The following is a 27610-nucleotide window of genomic DNA, read 5'->3' as shown; positions in this document are numbered from 1 at the left end:
AAAAAGGGTCTGAGTGTGTGTTTAATTAGCATGTATATGAAAATAAATATCAATGGCAATACGCTGAGATAAAGGTATTGAGTATAAAGAAAAAAACCATGCAACAATTTAGAGTTTGCAAAAGCTAAGAACTTTCATTTATGCTACACCATAGAGACTGTAAGTTTCAGTGCTGCTTGGCAGGAAACAATGTCATTTAGAATAATGCACCAGATTTCCTCATAGTCATTTATGTTGGAATTGGTTGCAGAAGGTTACATAGACTTCAAAATAGTTGGCAAAATATGAATCTCTTGACACAATTGCATGCTACAATAGTCTAAACCAAGACACTAGATTCAATTTTTCATCTACCTGTGCGTCAAGAGTTTAATTATCTACTTAAGGTCATAACTGTATACCCAAAAATTCAACTACTATATCATATGTATCCTAAAAATTCTTCACATTTAATTAAAAACCTCCTTCGCTAATCTTATACGACCTGATCTTTTTCAGCTTGGAAAGAACCTTCAGCAGTATCAACTACACCATTTCCCGAGGTACCTTGCAGTTTATCCTCAACATTTTCTTTTTTCATTGCAGGCACCTTATCAGTTTCTGAAAGAACTTGAAGAAGTTCCATTGGGGTAGCCGCTGGATCCAGCTCCAGGTAGCCTTTCGGAGCATTTGCAGCTTCTTGGCCTGTAAGCGTGTAGTGTGGAACCTGATGCGAAAATCGGAACATCTCTTCTTTTAGTATTTTTATCACCTTATCACTATCCCGATGTGGATGAAATACTGTCCTGAAGCCAGCAACTTTGACTAAAGGAATTACAGAAACACCTTGTTCTTCACTGTAGTCATCATGCACTTCCACCATGTCGTATTCAAGGATGACTTCATCAGGGGTGAGTTCATTCCAGTCACGAGACCAGTTCCTGTATAGAGCCCATATGTCTCCTTTTTTCGGGAGTATCTGTAGGACACCGCGTGCACCTTTCGTCCACTTAACCATATGTGAAAATGAATTTAAAGACTTGTTGATTTCATATTTCCCGACCCTGAATTCTCCACAGGTTTTGGAGAACCCACGACTAACCCACTCTAGTGGACCAAATTCATTGTTTGTTTTCGAGTTGAGCCAACTGATTCTCATTTTGAATGGCTTCCTAGTGATAACCTTGTGAATAAAAGCATAAAAGCGCGGCATGCCATCATCATCGTCATATGCAGCCCAAACTTGATTATCTCCGAAAGAGCTTTCTGTCCTATCCATATCAAAATCATGAAAATCAGGATCTGGAACATTCATTGCCAGAGCTACAGGGTCCTCCTTGGACTCGCCATCAACAGAAGTACAATTGACATGTTCTCTGGTTCCATCTTTGGCAAGGGAGTACTCACCAATCACAGTCACTTCTTCATCAAACTTCATCCCATTCTTCAGTTTCTTTCTTTGTTCTACCTTGCTTCTCTCTTCAGCCTTACTAGCAGCGTCTAAGGTCCATTCACTCAATTTCCTCTTGACCTCCTTCAGGGCCTTTCCAATTAGCATGTTTCGGGTTTCAAGAGGCGTCAACTCCCTAGTGCCATTAGGCTTGTTAATAATGCCAGAAAACCCATGCAACCCAAAAAGGTTTTGGAATCCGGATCCAGCAGGACCAGCACCATCTACTACCCTTCTCTTAGAGGGGACTTCTCCCTTGTAAAAAGTACCTCGCGACTCCTCGCATGCTCTCTTTAATCTCTCATTTGCTTGCTGAACAACATTTGCAGATTTTGCAGCAATGGAGGGTTCACCTTTGCCTGTCCTAGAGACACTGGAGGTACCAGAATGCAAATTCGAATGCTTATATAAATTCGGAGCCGCTGACCCTCCTTGTCGAACATTTTGTGTTGATGTAGTGTTTTTACCTGATTTACCATTGGGAGCTTGATTGCTTTTTTTCTGATGTGGCTGCTCAGAATTTGCACTGGAGGACAGGGGAAGATTGTCAGGAGGTTCAACCTCTGCAGCCAGAAAAGCCTGATGACAATTGGGGCAAAGGAGGGTGTTATTGAGGTATATCTTCACATATTCATAATGCATCTTGCACCGGTTGCAGATAGTCCAAAATGTATCTGTTCTGCGAAATACTGGTGCGGAAGCAGTCTTCTTATGAGATTTTGGTTTTAAATGAGGCGCTCTACTTGTTACATTATGGAAGCCATTTCCACTGGGAACTGCTGATGGCCTTCCTGACTGAGACGGAACTCTCTGTTGGAACCCATTTAAACTCCTCTGGTTATAAGCTAACCTCTTTGCCTTGTCAGACAACAAACCCCAGGCTTCTGAGAGAAGCTTAAAGGCACCATCCGCACCGATTGTCTTGTTTTTATCAGGGTGAAGTATAAGAGCCAACTTCCTATACTGTTTCTTTATTGTTTCATCGTCAGAAGAACAGGGTACACCTAATACTCCATAGCAATCCATTTCCCCTCTAATTTTATTTTCTGCTGCAATATACACATCAAGTACCGTCAGCATCTGGGAAAGACCCTCAAGAGGAGGATAAAGATTTTGGGCCTTTAAGGCAAATTTCTTTGCACCAGCAAAATCCCTGTCCTCTAATTTCTTCTCGGCAATAATTTTTGCTCGGCCCGCTTCATCTCTATTGCATTCCATGCTTTCAGAACTAATCTTCAGCTTAAGTAGACTTAGATCCTTTTCACCAGTATCTGCTATGTGCAGTAACAGTGGGACCTAACATACACAGATAACAGATTCTAGAGGCTAAACGTCTCATTTTTATAGCACACGCATACCGAGTGATCATCTATTACCTGATTCAAACAAGATGGCAAAAACAATCATTTCAATAAAAATGCTTTTAACAAGGTAACTGTTTCAAGGGAACGACCGCCGACATATGAAGAAAAATTAATAATAATAAGCAGGCAGCATATCTAGTGTTACAGCTTACTTTTTGTTTCTCTTCCAAGGAGAGATCAATATTTCATACCACTTAGCATATGAACTCACTCTAATATGAAATAGCATGACACAGGGAGACATAACACAAATACATACCAGTATACCACTACTGTAAAGATCCTTATCATAACACAAAAACTTTGAAATTTTAAATGCATATACTTCTAAACTTCAGCTCGAAATTAGAAAATCACACATCTCTCATGATCCTAAATGCAAATTTTCAGCTATTAACATAAAATTCGGTATCCAATTCAAACACGGGAATTACAACAGTTCTCCACAGATTATATTTCAATCCATCAATGCACTATCACCACCTCAAAGCACTACACTGTCCATTACAGATTCAAGTAATAAACAATTCAAATGGATATAGAAACATGAACATATATACTAAAAACTCGACTAATTTCCGGTAACTACCAACAATTTAACTGACAACAACTCAAAACCCTAAGATAATCCACGCACAATTTCACAACCTAATTAAAGATCTAAACCAAAATTCAGGCAACAGAGGAGCAACTAACAGTCAAATTTCATCATGCAAATTCGCACATTTAGTCTTCTGTTGCATAATGAAACCCTAGATTTAGTCACAAAATGCAATTTGTATGTGTAAAATGAATGAGAAAATACAAGTAAATTTATTAAAAAAAAACAAAGACCTGTAGCGAATATATCTGAATCACCATACAAGCTGTAGCTGCAATTGAAGTGTTTGTATTTCCCACCAGATTGAAAATGAAAAAGGGAGACTTAATTTCGGTCAAACCCCAGCCCAGAGATCTTATGAACAATATTTCAGAAATAAAATCTGATATATGTGACAAATTAAAGGGCAGGCAAGCATGGCTTTCATATATACACTCTTCTGGCAACCCTTTTCTTGTTAAACTTAACTCTGGTTATAATTTAACTCTTGTCTAGTTAATCTATTTTGTTGATTTTATAATTTTTTAAGTTTATTAGATCATTTATTTATCAAAAAAAAAGTTTATTAGTCACTTTAAAGCATAAGGTGAGAAAGTTCAAAGAGGAATGAGTATTTTTATGAAAAATAATAAAATAATAATTATTAATTTTAAATATAAATTAATAAATAAATTCAAAATTCAAAATGCTCCATGCATTTTCGAATGAAATAATAAGTTGACTATATACGTATAAGTGTAATAAGCTAAAACCAATTTATATATTTGAACCAAATCCAAATGATGCATTATATTTGGGTAATATCATTTTATTAAAAACAAATAAGATATTTAGATTATTATATTCGGATCGCGTCATTTATTAAAAATAAAATAAGATACCTAATCTAAGTGGCTAAATCAATGCTAATAACTGATATCGTAATATATTCAATTTTTTTTATCAAATTTGAATCGTTTATATAGTAATTTTTTATGTTACAATATATCAAGTAGAACGTTGAACTACGGAAAATTCAAATCAATTCATTTCATAATTAGAGAGTCGAGTTAGATCTCGTTTTCTCGAATAAGCTTAAATCAATCATGCTCAGGACACTCATAAAATTCTGTAAAAACAAAATCGATAAATATACCTAACATGAATTCCTTTTTCAAACTTTGAACTGGATTTCTTATTAAAACAAGTGAAATCGAAGTTATCAAATTGATCTCACATTTCTTAACAACTAACTCAATTTATTTAATTATTGCTATAGATATATATAGAATGAAGAGTGCTCGTCCATTGTATGATATATACGGTTGTTTGACTTAATTTAAAAAAAACTAATTTATTGTTTAAAATAAAAAGGAGGATTATAAATAATAAGTGAACTTGACTTAAAAGTTATTAAAAGTGTTGGATAACTTTATTATAAGTCAATTGAGTGTTTGTTGATAATTTAAAATTTTAAATTAAAGAATTCAAATTATTAAAATATAAAAAACTTTATCGATAAATAAAATTTATTACATACTAAAATTTTAAAACTTCGATGTAAATCAATAAAAGAAAGTCCAAAAATATAGTATATTATCAAATAATATATGGAACTTGGGGATATCACTCTGGCACTACTAGATTCAAAACAACAGATGATTTATGATGTTTGAGCACAACAAATTAAGGCCGATTTCCTTCACCCTGAAATGAATCAACTAAGAGAGGTTAAGAGAGGTGACTGGATAACATTAGAGGTTTAACCTCAGGGCTGAGTTCTGTGGAACTAGTTTTTAAGATGGTGTCCAAGGTAGAAACAGCTTCAAGAATATGTTTGCCCTTGTTCAACATGATGCAACTTGCCCTGCCAGAAAGCATAAAAAAAATTAACAAAACAAAAGTATAGCTTGTAACATTTAAGCGAGAAATATAGCAAATGTACCCTGTGGAATACAATAAAGAATCTAAAATTTGGAACTATCTGAGCATCTCTGATCCTGTAAAACCCTTAACTAAAATTGGATAAATGATACAAAAAAAATAAAATTATAGAGAATATGTAAAAAATTCTTCACTATGACCACACATTCCCTTGTCTAAAAGTTTAGCCAACTCCATGATTTTGGCTATATTTGTCGAACTTTTGGGAAGATTCCACATCATCTATTATACTATTACCATAATAAGATAACATATTCTATTTATAACAACTCGAAATAACAATAACATACGATTTTGTTTAAATATAGCCAACCATTATAGCTGATACCATTGGAACGCTTATGAGTTCAGAAAATTTTACATAATCAGTATTTTATATTAGTTTTAGCAATAATGTTAGCCAAGACTTTAATCGTTGGCTAAATTAGACTTGTAAGAGCATCTCCAAACATGATGAGTCCTTAGCTAAAAACTGAGTTGGCATACCATAAATGAAAAATATAGCTAATTTCTTCAAAAAGTCACACTCCAACCATACCAACTCCTGTCTATAATTTTAGCCAACCTCCTGTGGATGATTATATTTGTTGAACCTCTACACGCCTGTAAGGAATTTGTCAAAAGATTACACATCATTTATTATCCCGTTGGAGATGCTCTAAGAGATTATGAAAAATTTGTTGAACCATTGTTATCAAGTCAACGACTAGTCGACAAGTCGTTTTATTGAAAAAGTCAAGCAACGACTTATTTAGTTTGGCGACTTATGAGTTTTACCCAACACGATACCTGGTCTGACCAGAAACTTCCGAAGTAAGGGTTTTTTTCAAGCAAAATCTTATGTGATTTTGTTCTGAAAAGAAAGATAAGGCTTTGGGCGGCTACATCAAGTCCGACTAATAGACTTGTCATTGGTGTGTAGGTCTTGATTACCTGCTCCGGCTACGTAATCTTTGTATCATTTTCAACATATCAGTATATCCCTAATCTATCTTTGTATCATTTCAGCTTCACACTATTATTTCCTTCTTGTCACTACTTTTTTGCTTCAAGCTATGTAATCTTTGTATCATTTTCAATATATCAGTATATCCCTAATCTTTATATCATTTCAACTTCACATTATTATTTCCTTCCTATCACTACTTTCTGGCTTCACTTTACATGTAAACTAACAATCTGCTATGTCTTGTACATCTCACTGTTGCTTATTATCTGTTACTTTTGATTTGAACCATAACTGATGTGTGTTCAACTATATTTTATTTATTAAATCTAGTAAAAATATGTATATGAATGACTTGTCGACTTTTTACGACTAGTCAGGCCTATTTATTACCATATTACTGCAAAAGATATATGCATAATCAACAGCATCCATAACATGAATATGGTAATAAATAATATCCATAACATGAATATGGTAATAAATGACTAGTCAGTTCAATATGTTAATTGTTATAAATAGGATATATCAGTTCAATATGATAATAAATGATATGTAATCTTCCTACATATTTCTTACAGGCCTGTGGAGGTTCGACAAATATTGTCATCCATAGGAGGTTGACTATAATTATAGACAAGAGAGTATGGTTGGAGTGTGATATTTTCAAGAAATTATCTATATTTTTTATTTTTGGTATGCCAACTCACTTTTTAGCTAAAAGTTTTTCAGGTTGGAGTTGCTCTTAAGAGCATCTCCGACCATTGCAAACCTTTAGCTAAAAGGTGAGGTGACATACTAAAAATAAAAAAATTTAGCCAACAGCTCGAAAAACTGATACTCCAACCATACCCAGCTGTTGTCTATAAATTTAGCCAACTACCTATGGATGGCTAAATTTGTCGAACCTCTACAGGTCTGTAAAAAATCTGTAGGAAGATTGCACATCATTTATTACCATATTGAACTGATATATTCTATTTTACCAATCTAAAATATTAATAACATACTATTTTTAAATTATAGCCAACTAATATAGCCAATACCATTGAAGCAAAATGTCTTACAGGTTCAGCAAATTTTACATAATGTCTTACAGGTCCCATTTAGCTAATGATTATAATCAACGCCATTGGAGATGCTCTAAGGTGATTAATTGAGAGTAGCAAGGTGCTAATTAGTATATCTAATCCTGTTACTTGTAAAGCATAAAACTCTCCATAAATAAGGAAAATATTGACATCAGAAGCATAAGCAACCGATTAATTACCTCCTTCCACTTGCGGCATCAGTAATTTCAGCTCGAGTAGGTACACCAGACTTGGTTAGTGATTCTAGAACCTGTGTTGCCCATATTACTGGTACGTGTGCAGCACTACATGTGGATAGAATCTCATCTTGTATATCTGCCAGGTTTTCCCATCCACACTCTACCGCGAGATCTCCTCTGGCAATCATAACCCCCACAGGATTTGGTGATTTCATTGCCTCCAGAAGCATAAGGGGCAAGTTCTTGTATCCACCTTTTGTCTCGATCTTTAAGATAATACCAAGGTTCTCAAGTTTTCTCTTTTCAATCTCTCGGCGAAGTACAATAATATCCTGAACATCTCGAACAAAAGAGACTCCCACCATATCAGCATGTGTCGCAACAAAGTCGAGATCTATTAAATCCTTCGAAGTGAGGCCTTCAAATTGAATATCACTTTCTGGGATGTTGATAGATTTCTCCGAGCCAAGCTTTGTACCTCTTGGCCCAGCATGAGTAATTGAAACTAAGATTTCAGATATACTAGTTCCCTTGATAACTCCCCATATTTTTCCATCATCAAACGCAATACGCTGTCCTGGTTTGACTGAATCGAAAAGGTATCCAGAAGAACAAGTCACCCTAGGAGAACCAATATTGGAAGAAGAAATTTCATGTTCATTTAAGCTATCTCGGGATATTACAAGCAAATCACCTACTCGCAATCTAACAAACTGCTCTACTGCGGGGACATCTCTCACAAATCCAACTGCAGATTTAGATTTCTTTCCCTTAATATATAAAATAGTCCCTGATTTAACGTAAGAAGTGTTCTTGCATTCAGCCATCAAGCCAACACCAGCGAAAACTGAGTATTTGTTGGAAATTCTTAGTGATCTCTTTTTACCTCTAGCATCACAGAATGTCACATTATCACCGATTTCCAGCTTACTCAGAAATTCTTGACCATCAATGTACAGGACTGCATCAGGAGATGCATGAGAAGGTGGCGGACCTCCTCCTTGAGGGGACATCCAGATTTGGGAAGGAAATATAACTTCTCCTGCGGCATTCTTCTTAGGAGATATTTTCATAATACATGGACCAGCCTTCAGTTTATCAGTTCTAAGCTTTGGTCCTGCCAAATCCATAATGATTCGACATGGCTTCTCAAGCATTTGAGAGCTTTGTTTTACCCTTCTGATTATCTCACTCCATGTAGCTGGATTTCCATGTGCACAGTTGATGCGAATAATTGTAGTACCTGTCTTTAGAAGATCAGTAATTAATGTTTCACTTTCTGCTGCTTCTTCGCCAACGGTTACCATAATATGAGAGGTTCTTTGCTCTCGAAGTGAACCTAAAAGCAACTTGGACCTATCGAATTCCCTTTTTGCCATTCTATTCACAGTAAATTCTTTCTTCTCTTGTATGCTTAGAATTTTACTGTTACTAATCTCACCAGAAGTCTTGCTAGCAAAAGAATTAGATTTCAAGTTCTCTAGCATCTGGATGCCAGCAGAAAGACTTGCAAGGACATGTGGGTTAATAGTTTCTAGATTCAAAAGACCAAGAGAAGAGAGATCTGCTTTCAGCTGCCCGATGTCAAGACTCTTTAATGCCACATAATGTATTAAGTTTGCTGCACTCACTAAATAGGTTCTGTGAATACAAGAAATATCGAGGTCAGTGAAAATTAAAATCTGCACAAGACAGGTGTGTGATAGTGAGTGCAGAATGTGCAGTATCAGATCTGCCAGCTTAAACTAGCTAGTTAGTATCCTAGCTTCATATTTAATTTTTCCTAATGAAGAGAAGGAATGAACTGGTAATACTTATCCAGAACAAAACTGACAGGTAGGAAGCATTTACTAGCACAATGGTACAAGAACTTCAAGACTATACTGAAAAGTTCCTTTTAAGCTTGCGATAAATTTAATGATTATATTAAGGCGTTCCATTTAACACACATCGTAATAGAGAGAAAGAGCGTATATAAAGTTATAAACAGAAAAAGATACATATATCACTGTTAACCGTAATTCTCTATAAATAAAAGAGACATACCTATGACACAGTTTAAGTCGAGAAGCATTCCACTGTTCCATTGCTAATATATGCAAGTGAACAGCCTTGAGCTTATCAAAAAGGTTATCTTGGTTTCCCAAGTTTCCAGCTTTGAAATTCGCATCTGCATCTGAATATAGAATAGAAGTAACAAATTTATCTCCTACATCTCGAGAACTCTCACATTTTTCAGTATCTGCAAGAACTTTGAAATTGGTGCAAGCAGTTGTACGACTTTCTTCTGGTTCACTATTATTGCCTGAAGTAGAGCAAGCAGTTATAGTTCGAGATAGATTTCCTTCCTGAGCCGCTAATAACTGAACAAATTTCTGTTTGCAAATTGGCTTTTTAGCATCAAAACAGATTGGTAATTGTGCAAACTCCTTGCATAAGCTGGAAGACGTAAAATTTGAGAAGCCAAATGCTGCAGTGGCCTGCATGATTGGAGAAAGATTCATTCATATCCAATATAATATATATGGGTTGGCATCCAACTATTCATCCAGACCATTTAAAGAAAAGTTGCGGACTGAACTGATGAGGGCATACCAGTTTCAATTTGGTAAGCATGTGGAAACATGATTTTTATCTCACTACTCATTAAACCATAGCAAACCTACTGTATCCCGCTTGTAGGGCAGGATCTCGGGATTATAAGATGTACGCAAACCTCACTTCTACTCAGTAATATATGTTTTTTCGCAAAGACTGACTAGAAATGTATAAACTTAGAAACATGTTTTGCACAATGGCACTTACTATCATCTGTGGAGATATAAGGCGTACAAGGGATGAATAAGAGATAAAAACACATCTTAGAGGGGTTTTTATATGCATGGGTGGACCTATACTATGCCCAGCGGATGCCGAGGAACCCACTGGGCTCAGGCTCTTAATGTTCGTATATAGCAGTTTTCAACCTAAAACTTTATGATATATTCTTAAGATATCCATATAATAATTTTTTTGATTAAATATAACTTCGAAATAATCCACAAAATTTTTAAATGTGTCTAGTTGATAATTAAACATTAACCCCAAAAAACCTTCAAACTAAAAAAAGAAAAAGAGAACTTCATGGAGAATAAAAATTGAAAGAACCTAATCTACGGTTCTTTCTCAAATCTCAAATCCATCTTCTATTTTACTAATTTGTTTAAGTTTGTGTCACTAGTTTTTCTTTATAATGGTGATTACTGGCTTCCTCCAACTTGTGAATTCTTAAACCATTTGAGTTTTTTCTGACTACTCTTTATTTTTATGAATTTCTTACTTTTTTTTATAACTGTAGCATTGAATTTAATTTTAATATTTATATTGGGACCCATTCAATAATATTTCTGGATCCGCCAGTCATTTGGGATGTCTGATACTTTTGTAGCTTTGAATTCAGAGCCATAGAAGGACGCTGAGTCAGAGGAATAGTTGCCAACAGTGGGCTTCGACTGGATTTATATAGCAAAAAAAGAGTGGACTGGATTTCACACAGAGGGGATGGATGTCTTTATGTAGAATCACTATCAGCTAAGAGAAGAGAAGGATTTTAAAGGAGACGTCATAACTAATAATCTCGAAAATATAGGAGACTTATATTTACAGATTACTAAGCAGTCTTGTATTATGTATACAATTCTAAGTTCTACTTAGTCAGTCTGTTGGAATTGTAGCTGTTAAGTTACCAACTCTTCAAAAACTTAATGTATTAGCAGAAGCCACTAAAAGGATCTTACACTTCCAACACTCCTTGTGAGCCACGATATCAATCCCACCAAAGAGCAACAAACATATAACAAAGGTGCCCACGATTTTATAATGATTATGCTAAGAGGGTTTGAACTTGGAATATCTCCGATATTAGAGTTGGATACCATTCTAAACAACCAACTCTGTGGAAACTTAAAGAAATTAAGCTATCATTAGAAGCAATTATATAAATTTTATACTATCTACCATAACTAGTTGTAATCAACACTCAACAGTATGCATCTATCACAAATTCATAGTAAGATGCTGAATATTAAATGCATCATATCTAAGACTAAAGTAAGTAAAAATTTACATGTGCCGATGTCGTAGCCCGGTTGGTGGCAACAGAAACCGAATGTGAAGCTAACATCATCTAAATCCCAGACTTCAAAGGACCTGTCAAAACAATAATCATCGCCAAATTCTCATGACAATATCTCCTTTGCACTACTTACCACAAACATGAATAACAAGCTAGCAGTAACAATATATTATAAGAACAAGCTTCTTCTTCAACTAACAGTAGATTTGTGTTTCTTAATAAAAAAATCACATGAATAATCAGGACTTTAATTGGATTAGCTATGGGAATAAGAATTATAATAAATTAAGAACATGAGCACAGAGAGATTGAATTTTTCTGGATAATAAATAGTGATTCCAAATATTAATTATCAGATTCAAAGGAAAATTCAAGAAACCTATAATACAATGAGTTTTAACACATTTTCAATTGTAAACATGATTAGTAGTGTAAAGATAAGGCGATAGACATATATAAAGAGATACAATATGACGTATATATGTGTATATCATTGGTTTAGGGTTTACCTGTGGAGGAATCTCTGGAGCTCAAATTTGTGGGAGAGGTAGATAAGTTTGGACGGATGAAAATGGGCTTTTGCTTCTGTGTGTGAGAGAGAGAGAGAGAGAGAGAGAGAGAGAGAGAGATTAGTGGAACAGGGAGTGTGGCCAACGCGTGCTAGATTCTATATTCTGCTGCCTGTTGTTTCCTCCCACGGTTCCACTAATTTATTTACATAAAATATGATTTAATAAATTACTTTGAATTTTTTCTTTTGAATAATATTTATTATCTAGTCTTTTATATAAAAGGAAATATTTCAAAAAAAAATTATAAAAAAATATTTTATATATGCCTTAAAATGCGTGTTGAACAATAAAAAAAATGTAAAGTAATAAAAATGACTGAACGAGTTTTAAACTAGGTGGGTTTTTGGCCATGGTTCCGATATTTTCGACATCAATTATGAATTTTGTTTATTCTAAATCCATATCTTTGTGTTTGGTTGAAATTTTTTTAACTCAAATCCATAAGTTATGAGATTTGCATCCTTAAAAGGAGGTGGATATGAAACGTGTGTCACAGGAATCAAATAATTTTTCGATCTATTTCCATTACTACTTATATCATTTCACGTAAATTATTGATATAAAATGAAATTAACGACTCAAAATATATATATATATATATATATATATATATATATATATATATATATTTAATAACAATTTAAATTAATTACTATTAATAAGTCATAAATATTGTTAATTCAACTATATCCATTACCATTCAACCAAAATACCTCAACACCATGCCAATTCCTGATTTCAACCCCATACCAACTCTCCAACCAAATAGTCTCTTACTTATTTTCACAATAAGTTGAAAAGTATAAGAAAATTTTATTCTTTTATATAATGAATATTAAATACCTCTTAAACTGTTATCTTTAAAAAAAATATGAAAATATGTAGTTTTTAAAGATAAAATAAACCCGCAGAATCAGGTTTATAATAATAAAAGACTATTAAATATTTTTATAGTAGTATATATACTTTTGTGAAATCTAATTTTCAAAATCAAATTATATCAACGAAATAAGTTTACATATAGAATTGATATGAAAGTTCAAATTATATAAACGAAATAAGTTTGAACATTTAACTTATCAAATTCGAACAACAAAATTGACTCTTCGTATTCCATAAATATTATATATATAATATACTTTTAATATAAATATTAAAAATATAAGTAAAATATGTTACATGTTTTCGAAGTAATGCTTGATGCAAGTTTAATTTATATATTCTTAAAATATATAATTTATATAATTCAATTCTCGTATGCATAATCATATTGTGTTACTTATATTAAAATTTTCATTACAAAAATTATTTTTCCAATTATGTCATTTGTATACTTTTCTTCTGAAATCCTTCTTCTTTGTTTTAAATCTTTTAAATCAGTGGGTTTAGACATTACTTTGGTATTTTTTAATCCTTACATAATGGCAACAACATATTTATTTTGTGATACACTTTGAATCGAAAGATTTTTCTCAATTCCAACAATTCTTTTTCTAATTATGTGCAGAAGTGTTTTTTTATAAACAACTGTGTGTAGTCTATGCGCGCATAAGTTATTGTATCATTTATTTATATAATTTCTTTATACTTAAATTGTGTTTCCAAAATATTGTCACGGCAAGTGCAAGGACAATGAAGATCAACTCTGCTGAGGCGGCGCAAAATGAATTTGATGTTTTCTATATATGATGCAATGGCATAAAAATATTGTCAACTACTATATTACCATAACAAGAACAATACAAAAATTGAAATTGATGGTTTCTATATATAATACATTACAAGTGACATAAAAATATTGTCACCACTATATTATCACAAAATGATACAAAACATGTTACTCGAAGAGACTAACATATCATAACAATACAAACACTATCACTGCCACATAGACGGCGCAAAATGATAAATTGTGACACAAAATGGTAAGTACCAGAATAATGCATTATAAACTGTCATTATAAATTATTACACACATAAATTGTCAACACGAAAACATTGCATTATAAATTATGTCTTTCTAAATTAGAGTTGGGCTCTATGGAGTACTTTGATAATTGGAGTACTTGGAGTCCAATGTTGTGACCCTTGGATCATATCCAATCCTGCGGCTCAGATTAAAAGAAATACTGTATTATCCTGCATTTTAGAGTTTTAAAAAAAACAAAAATACACACACGCAGCGTATCCATTATCGTATATCCGATAATCGCATCCCGCATTGTACTCTAGAGAGAGACGGTAGTTACAGATCGAGTGCAAGATATACGTGATATCCAATCCCGCAGTTGACGACAAGAAGCAAGAAGACGATTGTGTTTTGGGGCTATTAAACTTGTGAAGAACATAACCTAAAAGCACAAAATGAGTTCAGGTTAGTATCACTGTTTCCGATTTTGGGCGTTTGTTTTTTTTTGTGATGCATGCGTTGGATTGGATTTGGTACATATACAACACTCACTCTCACTCTGTAGTATGATTGTTAGGTTAATTATTTAGGCATTGTTCCTCACCTTTTTAGGGATTGTTCCGCACACTTTTTTTTTTGTTTTGATTGTGTCAACATTTCAATGCTTTATGTTTTGCATGTGGTATACTGAAGAAAAGGGATTAGTGCACTGGCTTTTGGTCGAACTGCTGTGCAGGATAAAAAACAGGGCTGCAGAGTGGGACGAAAAAAGAAAGGAGATATGTAAGAGATAAAAGATTCATGCTTTTAATCAGAAACTGATGGCCTAATTTCAAGCAATGTGGTAACTGCCGATAGAATGAGTTAATACACACGGGCAGCATTATACCGTATATACGGATCTGAAAACAGAGATTAAAAGAATAATACAAATTAAAAAAAAACTGTCAAGCCTTTAACAACCGTTGGATGAATTTGAAATGAAAGGTGGACGCTGTGTACTCCAATACTCCAAAAAAAAAAAAAAAAACTCCATAGAACTTTTGCCTTCTAAATTAATACCCATACATAAACGGTACTTATCACTCCCTTGCCGGTGATGAGGCATAAACACTCCATAACAAAATGCATTATAAAGACAATTTTATGATTTCTTGATATTGAGAAATCCTCCACTATTCCCCAAAGTATTTGTGTGTACCGCTAATGTGTAAACATTACACAACATTACACAACGGTCAATGCAAAAGCCTTAAAAAATATAGAACTTCTAAATCAAAAGCCTGAATAAATAACCTGCCAAAAATACTCAGAAGTCACAATTAAACTTCAAAAGTGATTACTTATTAGATAACGTTTTCCTTGCCATGGGCACAGCTAAAAATAATACTCTCCCCAGTTTCAAATTTCGATAACATTTAATAAAACGCACAACAGTTCCATAAACTATAATAATCTATATAATAGTCTAAATTGACACGATCGTTCTCACCATCATAGTCATCATACCCAACCATGGTCTTCCCAAGAATACTGTTCGGCTATCGAACCTGCACAAAGGAAGTTTTTGATTCCAGAAGCAAGCTTAGATATATCCTCATCATCCGCATCAAAGCCAATGCAGTTTCGAACATCAAGCTTAACAAGTTGTTTGCAGCCCTGCAATATCAGCACTAGGTTTTCTTTGTCAAGTTCAGCCCCTTCAAGAACTAAATACTTGAGTTTGGGAGCCAGTGACACGATTGCTAATGCTGTTTCATGATCTATGTATCCATCTGTAATACTCAGACCACTAAGATTTGGCAAATTACTGCAGATATGCTCGAGAATTTGAATAGTGGAAGAGCTATCTCCAAGGCTCAAGAATTCCAAATTCTTCCACTTCACCATGAGGCTTGGAATGATGTCAGAGTGGTTGCGGCATAGAAAAAGAGGCAGTGTCAACATCTTCAAAGCAGGACATCTAGAACAGAAGTCAACAAATTATTTAAAAACCGCAACTTCTAAAAAACAAAAAGGCTAAGAGCAAGTCCAATAGGTTACTCATATGAGCTCCTAAACTCACATTTAGGTAATGAACAAAAAAAAACCACTCCAACACTCTCCTAGTGAGCTCCTAAATCACTAGCACATGCTCCAATATGCTAGCCATTACCTATTTTTAAGTAACCCCTAGCCATTACCTATATATTATTTATGAATAAAAAAATCATCTCTCTCCTTCTTTCTTTGTCTTTTCCCTCCTTTTCTCATTCTCTCTCCCAAATTTACTATTAAAATAATTTTAGGAGAACAAATGTAGGGATTGCTATTGGAGTTGACACTAAAAATAGATTACTTAAATCACTAAGACTCACTAGGATTCATTATTTTATATTATTAATAAGTAATGAGATAGGTAACCTATTGGACTTGCTCTAAAGCAAGAAAAATATGTAGTATACATGTAAAAATAATACTTATCTAACAGACCATGGCCAGATAGATATGCTTCTTTTCTTCGTGGTAAAAGAGGTGGGGAGTAGAGAAGCCAGTTCAAGGATATTTAAATAAATACATCCATTTATCAAAACAAAAATTGCTGACAAAAGTTCTATTAAAAACTCACTTCTCCGAAACATATATGAGCTCCTCTCTGCTACATTCATTCGGAAGCGCAAGTGTTGTGGCACATCCCTGGCTTCGGTTTACAACACATTTTATCAGTCCATGTGAATCAGATAATCTCGGATGTGTGATTGGAGGAAACACAAGTTGTTGCCAGCACAACGGATTGCGAAGTGTTCGGTTCCATGATTTGCAAACAACCCGAATATCTAGTAGCTGTGATTCAAGTGTCAGTCTCTTAAATATATTTACCAGACAATCTTCATTCATATTCTCCCATTTTCTTTTTTCCATCCTCTGAGTTGAGTGACATACAAAGAATATTAAAGAGAGAAATGAAATAATATAACAAAATAAATTTAAATAACAAACAATATATATCAGTACTTAACCTAAAATATAGTACGTTCCAGAAGATTAAACCAATAATTCTACAATAAACAGTATTCTTTAGAATTTGAGACAACATATTATCATCCAAGCACGTCACTCATTGTATATATAACCTGCAGGAAGATACTTGTGGGATGATAATGGGTGTATCTCAACCATAAAAGCTAGGCTAGCTTGTAGAGCAAGATAGCGACAGTATTAAGCAATTTATGTACGAATTGAATAAAGAAATAAAAAACGCCGTCCATAGTCAACCTCAATAAAGTAATTCTCCTTCGAGCGTTATATATATGTGTGTGTGTGTGTATATATATAGATAGATAACATAGACAAAGAAATTTATATATATACACATTCACGACGAACATTTAAATAAGAATCTATTGGTGCTTGGAAGTTGGATATTTAGTATATAAAAAAAAGAGGGCTGAACCAAAATAGGGGTTTGACTAGTTGAATCCTCTAAAACTGGTGTTTGGCAGTTAGCTAACTGAATTTGAAAAAACTACTTGGAGAGTACTTGGAGGAGCTTCTTGAGAAATGTGATGCGCGTAATTATTAACTACAAACAACTAATTTACCAAAGAGTTCATGTCAAAACAAATAATCCAATCCGCTAGTCGGTCTCAGTGTGACTAGCCGTCAGAACGCCTAATTCAAATCGAAACTTAAAACAATTAACCCAATCCACGAGTCAAAACAGTTAATTCAATCCGTTACCGTTCCCGCGCTAAATGTGAAACAATGTCATGGCAACTACATCACAACTACTCAACAGCACAAATTTTACCAAGTTGTATTAAGGTGGAAAATATATGCAGGCACACTAACACATATCATATATATGTATATCAAGGGACAAAATATCAGAAAACAATTAATGTGGTTCAATTTTTACCGTATTAATGCCGCCACAAAACAAAACAATCAAAAAAAACAAGCCGCCCGCGGATATCACCCTCCTCTTAATAACATTAACAAAAAAAGGCGGGCTGCTGTGCATTAAAATTTCTGTAATATACCCCAGAAAACAGAACACTCATTCATTCATCTTTCCGGACTTGAGGTCCACTGATTTAGTGTCTCACAAATCACAATCACAAAAATGTATAATTTTTTCTTAAATTGGACACTTAATGTAAATACTCAAAACAAACGCAGCTTTCAGCACTTAGCCAACATCAGTTATCACTAGAGAGAATATGTGTTTGATGTGTATGTATGGCTATGAAACTCCTTGAATCTAGGTAATATAACAAAATATATAAAAGCCCTAATTGATGTTAAGCATGTATAGCACAAAACATAAAGCCCTAGTTTGATGTAAAATTAAGGTTGCACAAAACATAAAAGGCCTAAAGTTACCCCTTTCTTAGATTCCACGGCTGTCCGCTGAGAATTACCCACAGTTAACGCTTCCTTCCTCGGACGCCAACTCGCCGGGCAGGAGACTCGTGACTCTGTACAACTACGTATATAAATATTAGAGAAAATCAATTTTTTTGTCACTCAACTAATTTTTCTTTTAGAAATCTACCACCGAACAATAAAACCTCGCATAATAAGAATTATACTAATTATTTTATTAGTAACTAAGTACTCCGTTAAAAATATTTAACAGACGTTAATAGGTTTTCCAGCAGGGCTATATCTTGACATGTGGCTGCTTATATATCATTTGTATATTTATAATTTGAGTAATTAAATATAAAGAAAAGACTAACACGTAACAAAAACACGCAGCCTCTGTAACGATCAAACACCCAATCAAACAAAACCCTCGTTTGCCTAATCGAACAAAACCCCTCTTTCAAAGATGTCTTTTTAAGGATTTTTTATTAGAACAATCACGATAGTGCATTCAAGGTATGATCCAAGTGTCTCTGTATATCAGCTAGAAGAATTAGAATCTTTCACGGAAGCCAGATCAAATTCATTTACAGGCTCATCGAACTATGACGAGAGAAACCCATCTTTGACCCGAATAAGTCTTCGCATGGCTGCTGGCGGGAATGGCATTCCTCCTTTAGGAAGTCCTGATGGTTAGTTAATTATATTGGTCTACCCGGGGATTGTAAACAAGCCAGAGACAGGAAGGCCATGACACAAGCTTCATATGAGGTGAGAAGATAGTACCAGGTCCGATAATTGATATTCAGTCCTCTCATCAACAACATGGCCGGGTTACATCTGAAAATAATTATAAGTCTGTAACTAAGGCAAACAAAATTCCAGGTGAAACTATGTAATTTCCCTCATTTAGAGATACAAGAACCTTAATTTAAAATCTTCCCCATATTTGAAATGAAGAGAACTTGTATATTCGAGATCAGGTTATGTTTATAAATATTGGATACGACACATCAACATAACACATCAGCGAGACAGTCCACGTAGGCGCTTTATTTAACGGTCAGCGGTCAAACTTAACGGAATATGGTAGAATCCAATACAAAAGTAACGTTAGGGATTAAAAAAATTAAAACATTAGTTCGGTGGTAGATTTCTAAAGGAAAAAATAGTTGAGTGACAAAAAAATTGATTTTCCCTAAATATTACAGTAGGGGTAGTTTTTGGTAAGTGGGCTGGATTTTAATCTTGGGCTCGGCTCTCTTGTACGGCAACAAACGGTACTTCCACTGCTGAGGCCTTGTAACTTTTTCTCTATCTCTTTTTTTTTTTCTGAAACATCCGCACTTGCATTACTTTACTAAATAAAATCAGCATAATTTAAAAATAGGAGGTATGACGTGCCGCTCTTCGAGATAACACAGAATATGCGGTTTGAGCAGACAAATGAGTTCTGACGAGCCACTTTCCGAGATGACACAAAATATGCGTTTTGAGTTACATAATTTGTTGATCGAAAACTAAACTAAATTAGTATATTATAAAATTTAATTTTTCTTATAAGGAAATTAAATTGGCAAATTTAAATTTCTTTACTGAAAAGAATTTTCCTTTCGGTAAAGAAATTTACATATTCCTTATATGAAAATTGACAAATTGAAATTTCTGAAATTTCTTTGCAGAAAGCAAAAGTCCGCTGCTTTCATACAAGGCAATGAGGTACATACCATGATCAGATGAAAACACACAGCTTTGAAGTCCTAAAATCAAAATTTTAATCATCTAGAATTTTAAGATAACAGAGCCTCAAATTAGAATAGTTCTGATATAAAAGAGTTTGCCACACGTTTGTGATAATGTGAACTCTAAGATATCTTTCACCTCCTTGAAACTCTTAACAGGCTCCGATCTTCGCATGTTTACGCAAATAAACTCTTGTAAAACTTAGGATCTTCACATGATGAAAATCATCATGATCATGTCCGAGCTAGCAAGGGCACTAGTCGCACAGTAATAATGTGCAACTAAACACTCTAATTATTAGTAATTAAACAGGAGGCTTAAAAGTTGTTACTATTATGCAACAAGGTTTTTTTACGAGGGGAAGTACTTATGTTAACATTAAAAATAACGACGACTACATAGAACTCAGCAGAGGATGTGACTAAAATACTACTTAAAATAATGCCTACATTGATTTTCTTATGTATAATTTTCATCCATACAAGATCTTGTAAATAAGAGCGCTGATCCGTTCACACCGCGAAGGACCAATAGCCTCTTGTCAATATATGTTCCGCAAACAATTTTAGACAGGTCAAACATTTCTGGGGGGACTTGAGTCCGGATTTCTTGAACTACATCTTGTGCAATCTTCACATTATTACTCAATGGCTTGTCAAGAGAAATACCCACCTCAACATCACCAGAAACAAGTTTAGCAACTCGAAGGCTAGAAGGAAATTCTTCAAATGGAAGTGCTTTTCCCCACTTTTTACCGGATAATTTTTCCATGGCAGAATCTTGAGCATTTGATGTGCCCGGAGGTAGCTTTGTTGCATCCTTTTCTTGTTTTAGATATAGCCTTCTTCCAGCCATCAGCCTGAATAAGGAGTTTACGTGTAATTCCCCGTCTATACCTGCCTTATCATGAGGCCATTCTTTGCCAACTAGAACTCTAAATCCCATGTCAGATTTAAAAGAAAGGGACGTGTTCACCTTTGATGTTCTATTTACAGTCAAATGCACATTGCCAATGAGAACTCTAGCAGGAGGCTGGCGAAAGGTCAATCCTATATGCCTTCCCGTGCAGTACAGTAAGCGCCATTTTCCAGGTAGCATATCAAGCCAATTCTGCATGTCCAAACAAATACAAGCTAGTTTCAGTTACTTCCCAAATTTTTTATTTGGTGGTATTTGTAATCTGTTGATTTTTTTACCAGTTTATCTTTAATTTGATGTATGATCATAATGCAGTTTCTTCAAAATCCAAAGGAGAAAGCATTAACTAAGCTTTCCCAATTTTCAAATATACGCTTGGCATTTTTCTGTCTTGTCTTTGTTTAATACGTTAAACATATGTATGACACAGAAGTTGATATATATTTGACCAAATAAAAGCTTGAGACTATAGTCTGCCAAAATATTTAAATAGTCAAATCCAGTCACCCAGAGTGGGCACAATACGAAAGCCTTTTTTAAGTGCCAAAAATAAGGTATCACTTCTTGATATCTCCACCAAAATTCCGATGTAAAAGCTTAAGATTACTATGCCACAGAGGTTCACATTATGATTATATGATAATATTCTTTAAGTGAACTGCAGCAGCATTGTGTGGTCTAAAACATACAAGCACATTATAATGATCAAGAAAACAAACACTGTTATTTTCTTATAGAAGATACATTGTGCGAAGATTTCTGATAAACGAATATTGAAAAACTTTCATATGACTATAGCTTATGAAATCATGTAAATAGGGGAAACAATTAAACTCTTACCTTCGGCTTCGAGTGACAATTGAGCATCTCCATTAATTCGATGAAGTGTGCAACTCTAGTCCGCTAACACCCAAAAAACATAACATCTCAAAAAATCTTTTAGGATGTATGTATATAAACAATGCACAAAAAACTTTTAGGATGTGTGTGTATATATATGTTTTGGTTCATGAGAAGGCTCCATAGTATGGCCTGTGTTGAATTTGTAGCTCAAGTAAAAGAAAGATAGGTTGTAATTACTTGTTGCTGGCCATAAATGTATTCCTCAATAATTCGAACTGCAGTAGAGCCAAGACTCCACCTGATGAAATCCATGGATGGATCCACGCGCCATCGTGGGCCACACAGAAATGGATGTCTGAGAGCCTCTAAGCACCTGAAGCAATCCAGAAGAACTCTATTCATTACATACGCAAACACTGCCTTTGCAAGTGATCATGGCTAAATTGGAAAAACGCGCATTGCATTTAGTTAGACATGAAAAGCCAAATACTATGAATTTTGAAACATAAAGTCTCGACTTCAGTATTCCAGGATGTAGTTACACATCCACTTCAAGTTATATGGAAAAAACAAAAAAAAATAATACAAGTCATAAATAAATTCAATTACTATAAAACCTAAATAAAATGATTCTCCTTAAACCTTTCAATATGCTATCCATATGGAAATATAGTGGCAGATATCTACAATTTAATGACCGAATGTATACTTTTTGTTTATCTGTTCATATAAAACTAATAACAAGAGTGATCACTTCCACAGTCTAATACCAATTGAAAATCACATTAGAGCAGACAAGTTATATCAAAGCTTCGGTTACAAAAAGACCAGTGACATCACCAGTCCAAAATTACAAAGATATCAAAGCATATTTTCAGCTGAAAGATTTAGTAACAATACAGTACCTGATTCTGTCAGATGGTCTGCTTGCAAGTAGTAATGATAACAGGTTCCATCCGGCACCCCAGTTCCTATCAAGTATCTGCAGCAAGCAATAATTTCCATTAAAAACACGCAATATAAGGAATGCAGTGATTTGCTCATGAGCAGCGGTTACTTACCTGTAGTCCAGCATTTCCGGATGTAGACGTCTTGTTGAGGGTCTGGAGTAAAAATTCACGCAAACAGGAAGGTTCATTTCCCTGCAATTAAAGTGAAACAGGTTATTTTGAAACAGATCCAGAATCATTTAATGTTGAAATATTACGACCGTGCTTCTTAGACTTTAATGAAGAAAACAGAGCTTTTTCAATATTTCACGTAACAGTGGAACCTTTTTTTTCTTTTCTTTTTTGACGGAAACAGTGGAACTTAGTTACTCTCACATCATCTTATTGCTATAATTTCTATTTGTCAAGCTGGAAAATCAGGTACTATATACCTGTGTGAGGAATGCTTTGAACTTCGAAAAAATCACTGGATCCATTAGTTCCCGCACCACCATTTTGGCCATGATGAATCCAACACACCTTTAAAATCAAAACCAATTAGATGATATTAAGAGTATCACTTTGCAGCTTGCAAGTTGCAACATACCTCATATCAAATGCAATCATCATTTGACGCCTAAGGTTATCATCATCTGCTGCAAGATCATTTGGACTATTCTCAGAAAAATCTGCAGCATTCCCCAGTATCCCCACCTAAAAAGCAAAATTTAGAAAACTTAATCATCAGAAGTCGTTATGAATCAGAACTGCAATGAAATTGGGTCCTGTGTTTTATTGTTTTCGAGCACAAGAGTAAGAGACCAAATTCTTATAGCTTGTTAACACAATTATACAAACATCTATCGATAATTCAATTATAATTTACTTTAGAAACAATTCATCTAAAACATGCTTTATAATTAAGTTTCTCATTTCTATGACACCATTAATCCTAGTGCAACATTAAGTAAAGTTATCAGGAGGGGGGAAACCCAATGTTGTATAAGATCTTTTATTTCCGGATCAGAAACAAGGGTTCTTACTTTAATATGTCGGTCAAGAGGACTTATATGGATATTTTCCAGTCTCAACTCTGTATGAGCAAGTCCATGGCTGTGCAAATAATTGACCTGAAGTAGAGAAACAAGAAAAATACAACATATATTATATATCACACAGATAAATGCTGCCTCACAAAACATATGTAAAACATATATGTGCATATATGATATATTAAAAAAAAACATACTTTTCTTATTACCAAGAAATACTTCATACGTACCCCAATTAATAGATCTCTCATCAGGACTCGAATAATACGCAACTGGCGAGAAACAGCAGGTCCCCCCACTGTATCATCTCCCACCCTCTTCGCTGATTCTTCATCTAGAGCAAGAGTAGCTTCTAAAGTTGGAAGCCAATCCGCTTGTTGGAGCCAGTGCTTTAGTGAAAAACTACCATGATACTGCAAAGAAACATGAAACTAAATATGCCTAAATGATACTCATTGTAATACTATAGGGGTTCATATTTGGCCGGCGTTAAAATATCCAAGAATTTTAACACTTTTCCTCAGTCCAGGAGGGCTTTGCCGATGCCAACACATTAAAAACTAACAGTAAGTACTACAGGTTAAAGCGCTAAAACAGGCTTACCCCATGAACAAGGGTAAATGAGCCATCATCATCAGTTTCAGATGAACAAGCATACCCATGTACTTGCATAGAATAAGAATGATACAGGAGTTTACGGCGAGCTAGCTTCTTCAGAACCTATTACAAAATTATACATTATTAAGTATGGATAAAATTTATACGCTATAAACTAAGAAAAGCATGCAATACACTTCATGTGCTTAAGAAACCTGTATTGCACGCTTTCCCCTACGTTGAGCTTGGACACTATTAAGTCGTCGAAGTACGAGTTTTGTATTATAGAATGGACTGCATTGATAGAATCCAGAACCAACTTCAATTAGACATACAATATTACAAGAACCTATCAAATAACATTCAAATTATCAGTTAGGATAAATTTACCTAATGTCATTTTTAACTACAGCTTCAAAAACTTCCTCATCCCCCTGCAGTAGAATTCAAAATTTAGATATGAAATTTAATTATGTTTCCTTCAATAATAGGATTCTTTAAAGTTTATCTACCCTTCCACCGAGTCCAATGCTGACACGATCACATATCTGAAAATCAGAAATATCGAACTTTATAACATGGTCAAGTTCTTCTTCTTCTTCCACAGAGACTGATGCAATCAGATTATCATCCTCTTCAAAGTCCAAGGGTATCAACATTTCTTTCGACAAGGAACACCTAAAGTTGGATCTCTGTTTCCTAGCCGCAGTACCATACTTCCTTGCAGGGGTAAAACACGCTGGACTTTTCGACAGATTATAACCAAAGCCTACTGCTTCAATACTTTCCAAACATGGTATTGGACTTAACCAAAGCAATGCCATCACATTCCCAAATCTACAAACTAAAAATCAGTTCCGACATAGTTAATGCTCAGTTCTACACAAACAACGTAACAGCAGAACTTTACTTAAATACTGCATAATAACTAATCCATTTTAATCCATAACAATCGATCAATTATGGTATACAATCACTCTCACTCTCTCTCTCTCTCATATGGAGGATACTTATCAAGCTCACCTATGACCTCTCTCTCCCTCTCTCTCTCTCTCTCCCCCCCCCTCCCTCTCCCTCTCCCTCTCCCTCCCTCCCTCACACACACACAGAGAGTAAAAAACAGGAGACGTCGTATTTGATATAGTATTAAAGACCTAATTGAAAGAAGTGATTAGCTCAGTTCTCCAGCAAACATACAGATATTGCTGTTAACATAAATATCTTAATCAAAACAAAACGCTAGTGAGAACAAAACATTAGCAGAGAGGATAAGTAGCAGAATATTTACAAAATGAACAAGTCAACACAAATATGTAAAATATTGAGCGAAAAACAGAGGAGAAGTACCAGTAAGAGAGAAGGTGTTTAGGTTTCAGCGCGAAACTCAAATACAAGGAGATCTGATAACTACTCAGATAAGCATATATGGAGTATACATACACGCAAAGTATATATATAGAGAGAGAGATAGGAGGCGAGAGAGCGGAGAGAGAGAGGGAGAGAGAGAGAGAGAGAGAGAGAGGGGAGAGAGAGCAGAGAGAGGCGTGTGAAAGTTGCGTGGGAGAAGAAGGCATGAATTGTTTAGACATGAGTTTCTCACGAGTCACATCTCCTTGGCTTCTTCTTCCCCTTCCGAATTAAAATATCCGCCTTTCCTATTCCTTCCTCTCACACTCTGATGACAGAAGCTTCAGTCCACGTGGCTTTGCCTAACGGGTCCACTTTCCGTTTTATCTTCTGAAAATAAATTGCAACTTTATCACTTTATTATTATAAAAGAATAACCTCAATGTGAAAGAATATAACTTAAGCCTATTTAATAATTACTTTTAAACTTACTTTTTTGTAATTTTTATAATTTACAAATGCGGGGATAATTTTGAGACATTTTTTTGTGCCAATCTAGATAATAAAATTAGAGAAATTATTCAAAATATGATTTTTTGAAAATACAGTTATTTTGAAATTTATTTCCGAACTACTTCATTTTCAAAAATACAATCTTCAATTTTTATAAATGAAAATGCAATTTTGATATTCAAAAAATATTGTTATGTGTATGACATGCAAGAACACAATAGCAATGAAATCAGAATTAAACTGGAGTTATAGACTATGGTTACATGATTTTTTTTATAGTAAAATTAACATGTATGATTGGATCAATTTTGAACAACCAAAACAAACCACCAAAATATTAAAAACGAACCATGAAAGCATTCATGCAACCTTCTAATCCATTCTATTCCCCAACTGTTTTTTTGCGGTCTCTAAATTCTTCAAGAAGGTGAAGTTTTGGCCTGCCTCAAATGATTTATTAATATTTTTGTGTGAATTTTAAGCCATCACAGGCTTTGTATGCTTTAATGGACCGGATCTTTAAGTTTTTTTCTCAAAACCTCAACTCTCATCGGTTAAAGGTTGACGCTGCTTAGAGGCATCATTCATGTTTTTCTTAGAGGTAATTTGTGATCCAAAGAGCTGGTACCTATCTCGTTAACTATTAATAATATAAAACATTAAATTTTAATGAGTCTTCGTGATTTAGGTAATCAACTCAGTAACCGTTTCTATATTTGTTCTATTATTATTATTTTAATAATAAATTTGAGAGATAGATGGGAAAAGAAGGGAAAATACAAAAAGAGAAGGAGAGAGATAAATTTTATATTCACGGATATTAAATAGTTAGTGACCAAATGTTGGAGCCTTTTGTGATACCTAAATATGAGTCTACGAGCTTATTTAAGTAATCTATTGGAATTGTACGGGTTATGACTTCTTGCATTCATGATAATATATTTAGATTTTATCAAATTTATTTATTTAACATTAAAAAATAATGTATAAACCTTTGTAAATAATATTTTAAATCCTTGAACTTTTTGACCGTTTTGAGTTTGTTGACCAACTTAATAATTTGAGTCCATTTTGATGACTTACTTGATTATTAACACTAATTCACCGGGTGTAAAGTATACATTGCTCTAGTGTACGTCATTGTAATTTGTAACCCCGCAGGAACCTTATGATGATCGACCAGGATTAAT

At 34.3% G+C, this 27610-nt stretch overlaps 4 protein-coding genes across 4 annotated transcripts; all 4 read right to left on the bottom strand.

Annotated features, from left to right (window-relative positions):
- Positions 1-291: 291 nt before the first annotated feature.
- On the bottom strand, positions 292-3812 carry LOC108215627 (uncharacterized). Its single transcript, XM_017388146.2, has 2 exons — positions 3628-3812; positions 292-2805 (listed from the first exon to the last, which is right to left on the bottom strand). The coding sequence occupies exon 2, from the start codon at positions 2645-2647 to the stop codon at positions 476-478; it is 2172 nt and encodes a 723-aa protein (XP_017243635.1). The 5' UTR covers positions 2648-2805; positions 3628-3812; the 3' UTR covers positions 292-475.
- A 1130-nt stretch (positions 3813-4942) lies between these two features.
- LOC108219301 (plastidial pyruvate kinase 4, chloroplastic) lies at positions 4943-12330 on the bottom strand. The gene is made up of 5 exons (XM_017392670.2): positions 12157-12330; positions 11639-11721; positions 9580-10013; positions 7534-9174; positions 4943-5240 (listed from the first exon to the last, which is right to left on the bottom strand). The coding sequence occupies exons 2-5, from the start codon at positions 11696-11698 to the stop codon at positions 5105-5107; spliced, it is 2271 nt and encodes a 756-aa protein (XP_017248159.1). The 5' UTR covers positions 11699-11721; positions 12157-12330; the 3' UTR covers positions 4943-5104.
- A 3120-nt stretch (positions 12331-15450) lies between these two features.
- Positions 15451-18669, bottom strand: LOC108216032 (F-box/LRR-repeat protein At3g48880). Its single transcript, XM_017388687.2, has 3 exons — positions 18494-18669; positions 16737-17032; positions 15451-16091 (listed from the first exon to the last, which is right to left on the bottom strand). The coding sequence occupies exons 2-3, from the start codon at positions 17027-17029 to the stop codon at positions 15632-15634; spliced, it is 753 nt and encodes a 250-aa protein (XP_017244176.1). The 5' UTR covers positions 17030-17032; positions 18494-18669; the 3' UTR covers positions 15451-15631.
- A 1970-nt stretch (positions 18670-20639) lies between these two features.
- LOC108218501 (probable plastid-lipid-associated protein 14, chloroplastic) lies at positions 20640-26261 on the bottom strand. Its single transcript, XM_017391470.2, has 14 exons — positions 25908-26261; positions 25073-25404; positions 24951-24994; positions 24776-24854; positions 24567-24683; positions 24194-24376; positions 23955-24041; positions 23519-23625; positions 23364-23451; positions 23044-23124; positions 22888-22964; positions 22220-22355; positions 21980-22042; positions 20640-21331 (listed from the first exon to the last, which is right to left on the bottom strand). The coding sequence occupies exons 2-14, from the start codon at positions 25382-25384 to the stop codon at positions 20681-20683; spliced, it is 2025 nt and encodes a 674-aa protein (XP_017246959.1). The 5' UTR covers positions 25385-25404; positions 25908-26261; the 3' UTR covers positions 20640-20680.
- Positions 26262-27610: the final 1349 nt, after the last annotated feature.

The sequence above is a fragment of the Daucus carota genome, chromosome 4 (assembly GCF_001625215.2).
Source record: "Daucus carota subsp. sativus chromosome 4, DH1 v3.0, whole genome shotgun sequence".
In the NCBI taxonomy this organism is placed as follows: domain Eukaryota; kingdom Viridiplantae; phylum Streptophyta; class Magnoliopsida; order Apiales; family Apiaceae; genus Daucus; species Daucus carota.
Note: the sequence above shows the minus strand (reverse complement) of the source record. Positions and strands in the feature narration are given on the sequence as shown.